The sequence below is a fragment of the Cyprinodon tularosa genome, unplaced genomic scaffold (assembly GCF_016077235.1).
Source record: "Cyprinodon tularosa strain WSP-4 unplaced genomic scaffold, ASM1607723v1 ctg435, whole genome shotgun sequence".
Lineage (NCBI taxonomy): Eukaryota > Metazoa > Chordata > Actinopteri > Cyprinodontiformes > Cyprinodontidae > Cyprinodon > Cyprinodon tularosa.
In genome coordinates this window covers 928726-937736 of record NW_024039158.1, presented here as the reverse complement: position 1 = coordinate 937736, position 9011 = coordinate 928726, and the positions used below count along the sequence as shown (strand labels likewise).

General features: G+C 39.1%; 1 protein-coding gene across 1 annotated transcript in view; it reads left to right on the top strand.

The window, feature by feature from the left end:
• The first annotated feature begins 259 nt into the window (after positions 1 to 259).
• Positions 260 to 9011, top strand: part of lpcat1 (lysophosphatidylcholine acyltransferase 1) — a 32154-nt gene continuing 23402 nt past the window's right edge. The window contains exon 1 of the mRNA XM_038299801.1: positions 260 to 456. Coding sequence (XP_038155729.1) covers positions 376 to 456 — 81 coding nt within the window. The 5' untranslated portion in view covers positions 260 to 375. The remainder of the gene's footprint in view (positions 457 to 9011) is intronic.

Sequence of the window (9011 nt, the reverse complement as noted above, 5' to 3'; positions counted from 1 at the left end):
GGAAACAAAGTCCAGTGGATTGTACCTTAACTTTTTTGGAGGGTACTTTTGTTTCAACATATAAAGAACACAAGAGATTGATGTTAAACGACCAGCTTCATGTAAGCTCAGTCCTTAAACAGCTATTGATCAGGGTGTTTCATTAACCGGCTTATATTTACCAAACAAATGCTTTTAATTTGGAAGTAAAGAAACCGGAAGCTTGAGGTGCGCCCTGTAACTTGATAGAGGTGAAGAGACGCCTCCCTGCTTTCTGCTCAGGCAGCATCAATCCCAGTAACATTAGGCGGAGGAAGGGCTGTCCGGTGTTTCGGGACATCTGGAGAAGAAGTTTCCTTTCAGTTTTTTTATTTTTAATTTTTCAGGCTGTCAACAATGAACACTTTCTACGGTCAGGCCACTGGAAGAAACCCTTTCGTGCACGAGCTGAAGTTTAGTATAAGAGACAAAATAAAGGTAAGACATAAAAAAAATATATATATATCCCAGAGTTGCATGTTTTTTTTTTTTTTTTTTTTTTTTGTCAGTGAAAGCTGACAGACGCTTTTTCCGGTGAGCGGTTTGGTGCGTCTGGGTCAAACAGAAATAAAACCTAAACCTGCTGAATAAAAAAGTAGACATGATTCAGAGGAAGAGGAATGCTGCGTCTTTCTAGGAAATGTGGCTCCTGCGGGTTTAATATGTCTGTACAGGTAAAGACAGCACGCCTCAACTACAGTTCAGGAGCAGAAATGAAGGTTAAAAAAAAACACTAAACTAGTGTGACTCGTGGTTCATCAACTAGGAGCGTGCATATTAGTGCCACAAGTCAATAAATGTAAAATAATTTAATCTGTCACACATCCATCAAAGTCAAGGAGGCGGGACTAGGGCTGTCCTGATAGAAGCCCTGATGTCTGATTGGCTGCTTCTAACTCTTCAAACTAGGGCGGAGGTCTTCAACAGGGGGTCCGCGACCTCTAGGGGGCCCACAGAGGTACTGCATGGGGGGTCGCGAAAGTGTTTTTTTTTATATTCCCCTCTGCAAATTTTTCCATTAATTAAAATTTATTTAAATTCACATTAACATGAATTCAACAAACTGTAGTAAACAGATAAATCGAGGCAGAATATGTCTTTCAGTCATCAATGCACACATTCAGTGACACACAAGAGCTCTTTCAAGCTGGGCACCGTTTCATTCACAACACCTGTCCCATCAACCAGGAATCAGAATCAGAAATACTTTAATAATCCCAGAGAGAAATCACTTTAGTTACAGTACTCAATCTGTAATGGAGTGACAATAGGACCAGTTGGATAGAACACCAAATTGTTTCAAAAAATAATAAATGATTAATATTTGGAACTGAATCACAAATTGTGATGAAAATGTTCAATGCTGATTTAAGGAATCTAAGCATTATAGTTCTAACATAAACATGGATGACAGAGTAAAAGCAATGAAACAGCCTTTTGCTGGGTAATCAGAAACCAACTTCAGCATCAAGTTTTTTTTTCACGATTTGTGGAAAATCCTGCTGATAATCTCAGCTTTCTTTGCATAACTTTGTAGGATATTCCTTTAAAAAACATGTTAGAAAATCCTACAATTTGGGTTTAGAGAAATGTAGAGTTTTGAAATGGAAAGTGCATATGAACCCTAACACCTGTATACATTGTTAACCACTGAACACTTAATGCTTTTATCTGATCTGGTATCAGTTGTTGGTCATCCAAAGCCTAACTGCCATGCTGCTACATGTGCTGAGTTCTAGGTTTTATCTGAAACCCGCGTTTCTGCCACAATCCCAGCTACTTCTGTCTTCCTGGATGAAGGTAACTGGCCATAGTAGAACCTCAACTCCCTATCTTTGCATATATGATCAATTTGCATTTGATTTTTAACCAAGCACCTGCTATGAGTGGGAGAAAATCCACATGCTCTTAGCTATGTTAGGCAAACATTTATGACTTTTATCAGGAGATGTTTTAAGGAGACCTCGTGCTCAGAATAGCACCATATCCTAAGTCTTTCTAGAAAATTGCAGAAAGTCCACATAAATGTATGCAAAGGTTTTTCCTCAAAGTAAAAAGACTCAGTTTAAATTTCACATAAAAGTATCCATGCCAGAGATGAATCTTAGCATAATTGAATAGTTGTTTAAAGAGGTCAAAGAATGCACAATCAAGTTTACATTGTCATAGATGAATAACGATAGTTGAGTGGGTGAAATGGACCATGAACACCTCCTTTCTCTGCAAATCTCACCATTTCAAACTTCCACCATAAAACGGGGGAATCCAAATAAAGCCCCAAGTTGACGTCAATTTGGGGATGTTGCCTTATTTGGTTCTGGCCTGTTCTTTTGTCCCGCCCCGAAATTGACATACAGACCAGCCCACTGGTTCACTGGCCCAAGAACATGAATAGAGGTAGATTTAAGACATCAGTTTAGCTGTTTAGCCTACAGTTGGGTTTACTTCTACAAGAATTACAAAGCAGACAGTTTCTCCATTGAATGTAGTGCTCCAGGCTGCAAGGAGGAAGGGGAACATTTTCACAGTCTTCCCAAGGATCCAAAGACTCGACAGGCATGGATTATTTTTGCCTATCTGAAGATCTCCGCAAAGTTTGATGCTCAGCTGTTAATTTTCTCTAAGCATTTTACCGAAGACAGCTTTCAAAATCTTGGACAGTTCAAAGCAGGATCCCCCGCTGGCTTCCTGCCCCCGTCCGCCAGGGTTCGCTGGAGCTCACGGCTCGGTTCTGTTGCACTGCAGTCGACCAAAATCCTGGAAGATTTTGAAATTCCCCCGGACATTTTTTTAGGTATAAAAAGTAGGACATGTCCAAGAAAAAGAGGACGTCTGGTCACCCTACCATATCAACAGTTTGATGTTTCAGTGAGTGAGTGCTTGTTGCTGTGATGCGTCTTTGCTCAGCAGCTTCGCTGTAAACCAACCAATCAGCGCACAGCTCCTCTAAATATTCATGAGCATACCATAAAAGGAAGAAAACCTGTTGTTTAATTCTAGGGCTTTTAACCAGGCTTGCATTAGGGCTCATAGAGCCACAAGTACACCATTTTCAGCCCAACCAATTTTACACACCCTGTTCAGAGACCTTAAGGACCAGCACCAAATACACTATAGAATCATGCTACAGTATGACCCCTTTAAGGGTAGAAACGGAAGCCTCTTTCACTCATTGCTGAAAGCTTTCTTACACCACAGTTTGAGCGTCCGTAGCTTTTCTTTAGAGATTCTGAAATGATAAAGATCCTCTTTTCGGTTTCGGGTTACTTGAACACAATCATTTTGTCTGTCAAAGCTGCATTAGAAGCATAAAACAGAGACTTTTAATCTTACTTCTGATGTTACATCCCCTGTTGATGGAGCAAAATTTGATTTTCTGCAAAGATTAGGAATTGTTATTCAGGCTATTTGCTATAATATGCATCTCCTTACTTTGATACCTCTAGATAAAGCCAAATTGTATTTTAAAGCAACCTGCTTGGTAAGTGGAGGCCACCCATCTGTTCTCTGATGACTTCAAAGGTTTGTTAGATAAAGTTGTGAAACAAAAAGTAAAATTATGACCAAGTAATGCAGCAGCGATAATGATTAGGACATCATGGCCCAGATGAAAATGACCAGGTTTTAATGGAAAAGCAACATCGCATAACAAACCACAACCACAGGGAAGAATGATTGTGGCAGCATCATGCTGATCAGATTATTTTAATGGTTAGCAGGGGCAGGGAAGCTGCTCAGTCTGTGAAATTAGGGCGTATAGCTAAATAAAGAATAATTCTCGACGAAAACCCGTTGAAGGTTGCAAAATCGGAGACTGCAGCTGAGGCTCACTTTCCAGAAAAACAATGAATCTAAATGGGGCTGGAGCTACACAGGATAGATTACATTCTTAGAATGGCCCAATCAAAGTCCAGATTCAAGTATAATTGACAATCAGGTTCACCCCTGAACAGTACCTTCTTGCACGCTCACATGTGCAGTTGTGTTTACACTTGAGTGTTAGCATGAGGAAGAGTTGTCCCTACATCCTCAATTCATTTGTTCCAATCAGCGGACCTCCACCAGGAGCAGCAGATTGTAGATAAAGCACCTCATGATCGGTGCAGCAGGCTGTCAGTTGCACATGATTAATAGACAGTATGTTGACAGTGTGCCAATGCCCTGAACACACATTATGAATGTTGCACTTCTCCTCTATTGAAAGAGGAACTGTAACAACTTGCATACAAATTTCAATCACAGTTCATCCCACTTGAAAAGAAGAAATAAGGTTTAGAAACATGAAAACACATCAGACATATTGTGAGGGTATGATGCCCAGGTTTAGCTATGGTTTGGTTTCCTCAAGGTCAGAACAGTTTGCTTCCCGTCAGAGCAAAAAGTGTAAAGGTGCAGGACGGCAGCCTTTATGCTGGCAAAACTGAGCCTGTAAAAGTCAGATCTTCTACTGAGAGAGCAGATAACCATACTTTATGCTTTGGCTACCTCAGGTCAACTTACAGAAAGCTGTAACCATTTCTCCCCTAGTTTTGTTTGAAGGAGATGATTGTTAACAGTTGTGAATGTTAGATTCAATTCAATTCAATTCAGTTTATTTATATAGCGCCAAATTCACAACACATGTCATCTCAAGGCACTTTACAGTTCAACCAGATCATACAGTCAAATTGATACAAAGTTTTCTATCTAAGGAAAACCAGTTGATTGCATTGACTCATTGACTCAAATACAATCCCCCACACTAAGCATGCTTGTAGCGACAGTGGAGAGGAAAAACTCCCTTTAAACAGGAAGAAACCTCCAGCAGAACCAGGCTCAGTGTGAGCGGCCATCTGCTGAGGCCGACTGGGGTTCAAGGAGACAGAAGCAGAGATACAAAAAGCAGCTGTAAAAGGCGGCCCCGTCCAGGAAACACACAGCCAGGCAGACGAGCTCCAAGGCAGCTCCCATGCCAGAGGACGAAGAGAGCACATCCACTCAGTCACGGTCAGAGAAACAGGACCACACTGGAAAACAGGCCGATCTCCAACATCTATTAACAAGGGTGTTGATAGAAGCAGCACAGCTGATGTTTTTTTTCCAGGATGACGTCACAGCCAAACAGGAACAGACGAGGCAAAGCTACTCTGAGGAAAAGCAGAGAGAGCAGAAGGTTAGAGATTGAACTAACAGATTCTGCAGAATAGGAGAACAGAGAGAGAATGAAGCAGAATGATGAAATGGGGGTCCCTATGTCCTCCAAAAGTCTAAGCCTATAGCAGCATAACTATAGAGATAGCTCAGGATAACCTGAGCCACCCTAACTATAAGCTTTATCAAAAATGAAAGTTTTAAGCCTAGCCTTAAAAGTAGACAGGGTGTCTGCCTCACGGACTAAAACTGGTAGTTGGTTCCACAGGAGAGGAGCCTGATAACTAAAAGATCTGCCTCCCATTCTACTTTTAGAAATTCTAGGAACCACTAGTAAACCTGCAGATTGAGAGCGAAGTGCTCTGTTAGGAACATAAGGAACAATCAGATCTCTGATATAAGATGGAGCTTGGCCATTTAAGGCTTTATATGTGAGAAGGAGGATTTTAAATTCTATTCTTGATTTAACAGGAAGCCAATGAAGAGAAGCCAGGATAGGAGAGATATGATCTCTCTTTTTTATTTTCATTAGAACTCTGGCTGCAGCATTTTGGATCAGCTGAAGGCTTTTAACTACAGTTTGTGGACTTCCTGATAGTAAAGAATTACAATAGTCCAGCCTTGAAGTAACAAATGCATGGACTAGTTTCTCAGCATCACCCCTGGACAGGATATTTCTAATTTTTGCAATGTTCCTCAGATGAAAGAAGGAAATTCTAGAAACCTCTTTGATATGGGATTTAAATGACAGGTCCTGATCAAAAATAACACCAAGATTTTTTACTTTATTATCTGAAATCAGTTTAATCCCATCCAAATGAAGTGACTGGCTAATCAGTTTCTTTTTCAGAGACTCTGGTCCAAAGACTATAACTTCTGTTTTGTCTGCATTCAGAAGCAGAAAGTTAAGAGTCATCCAGGTTTTTATGTCTTCAAGACATGCCTGTAATCTATGTAATGGGTTAGCTTCATCTGGATTTATAGACAGATATAGCTGGGTATCATCAGCATAACAGTGGAAATTAATCCCATGCTGTCTAATAATTCTACCAATTGGGAGCATGTATAAAGTAAAGAGAATTGGTCCTAGCACTGATCCCTGTGGTACTCCACAGGTAACCTTTGAGCGTGTTGAAGATCTATCATTAACATGAACAAACTGAATTCGATCAGATAGATAAGATTTAAACCAGTCTAGTGCTGTTCCTTTAATTCCAACAAAATATTCAAGTCTTTCTAAAAGAATATTATGGTCAACTGTATCAAATGCAGCACTAAGATCCAACAGGACGAGCACAGATACAAGTCCATTATCTGAGGCCATGAGAATATCATTAGTGACTTTCACCAGAGCTGTTTCAGTGCTATGATGAGCTCTAAAGCCAGACTGAAACTCTTCAAAAAGTTCATTATGGTGGAAGTGATCGCAAACTTGTTTGGCAACTACTTTCTCAAGAATTTTGGATAAGAAAGGAAGATTGGATATAGGTCTATAATTGACCAAGTCATCTGGGTCAAGAGACGGTTTCTTAAGCAGAGGTTTAATTACAGCAATCTTAAAAGCTTTAGGTACATATCCCTGTAACAGAGATAGATTAATCACATCTAAAATGGAGGAGGAGATCAAAGGGAATACCTCCTTAAATAACCTGGTTGGAACTGGATCTAACATACAAGTTGAAGGCTTAGATGAAGACAATAATTTTGCTAATTCAGAGAGTTCAACTGGATCAAAGCAGTCTAAACCCGGTTCAGATTCCATGACTACCTCAGGTACAATCGCGGATAGAGGAGTGCTTATGATCTTATTTTTAATAAGATCAATCTTATTTATAAAGAATCCCATAAAATCATTGCTGCTAAGAGCAGGTGGAATGGACGGTTCAACAGAGCTATGGCTCTGGGTGAGTTTGGCAACTGTATTAAAAAGAAATCTAGGATTATTCTTATTCTCCTCTATTAATGAGGAGAAGTATGCTGCTCTTGCTTTACAAAGGGTCCTCTTGTACAGCAGTAAACCATTTTTCCAGACTAGGAAGGACTCTCGCAGGCCTGTGGAGCGATATTTTCTCTCCAGTTTCCTAGCATTTTGCTTCAAAGTACGCAGCTCTGCATTAAACCAAGGAGCAAGCTTTCTATTTTTAACGGTTTTCATTTTCAAAGGAGCTGCGTTGTCTAAGGCAATACGCAGAGAACTAGCAACCCCATCAACAAAATCATCAACCTGTGAAGGGGAATAAGCTAAGCTTTTGCACTCTGCAGCACTGCTCAGTGACACAGAGCAGAGAGAAAGTGAAGCAGATTCTTTAAAATTTATAACTGCACTATCTGATAAAGATCTACTAAAATTGAACCTTCTTTTGGGGGAGGAGAACTCTGTTAAAGTAATCCTGAAGGTTATTAGAAAGTGGTCAGAGAGGACAGGGTTGTGAGGAAATACTGTTATTTCTTCACATTCTATGCCGTATGTCAGCACAAGATCCAAAGTATGAAGATGAGAATGCGTGGGACTATTCACATTTTGAACAAAGCCAATAGTGTCTAAGATAGCATTAAAGGCTGCTCTTAAGCTATCGCCTTCAATGTCAGCATGGATGTTAAAATCTCCCACTATGATGACCCTGTCAGTATTTAATACCAAATCAGAAAGGAACTCTGAAAACTCATCTAAAAATTCAGAGTAAGGACCTGGTGGACGATACAAAGTTACAAAAAGAAGAGGTTTTCTTGCCTTGAAATTTGGATCAGGGAAATTAAGGGTTAAATGTTCAAAAGAGTTGTAGGTATTAATTGTTTTGGGAATGCATAGATGACTGCAGTAGGCCAGCAAACAAGCTTGATCCTGTGTGTGCACAAGTCTGCTTCACACCCGTTCACCACAAGCATTGTAGAGCTGTTTTTCCACTTGCCCACATGTGTGGAGTTGCATGTAAACATGAATATGCACCGCCTGCTTGAAAACAATTTGTAACCTTTTTTTTACTGTTAAAATCTGTGTGTTCGTCTTCATCAGCTTACAAAAAAAAAGCTACTCTAAAGGCTATGTTAGTTTCCCTTTAAAGTGCTCTTAAATGTTCCTTACTTGATGTTACATCAATGTTTTGGTGAAACTGGACTTAATCTTGATTGAGAACTAGTAGCATTAGGGCCTTCCAAGCTAAACCAAGACTTGAGCTAAACAGAAACACTAACATGTGCAAAAAGCTGGCCATTAGTAAAACATGTGGGTTCTTTATATTAATTATTACTACTTTTACATTGATTTGAATAAGAGCAGTCAAATTTGCATCAGAAATGCACTTTTTTTGCTGATTATTAATAAATTAAAATTTTTTAGTGGCTAAAGTATGTCATTTGCAATCAGCAATGATCAGGTATAACTTCTGCAAACCCAAACCCTCCAAAATCCTATAAACAAATACATGTTAACTAATGCTTTGACCAGTAGAGGTGGGGAAGAAAATAGATTTTGCGATATCTCGTGATATTCGTCTGCATGATATAACATCGATCTTTCAGTTCCCAGTATACATAAAAAAAATATTAAAAATTACTTAGAACAATAAGGGAAAATGGGCTACCTCTACACCACCACTCTGGCACCATCTGTAGTTGAGGCAGTCACAGTGGAAGATGTAGACTGACTAAAACCCAAAACAACATGGATACGAAAATAACTAAATGATCAATATCTTCTGATAAACATATACAGCACTTGCTTTTTTATCTATACATTATATAATATATATATATATATATATATATATATATATATATATATATATATATATATATATATTTATATATACATAGATAGATAGATAGATAGAAATATATATATATATATATATATATATATATAC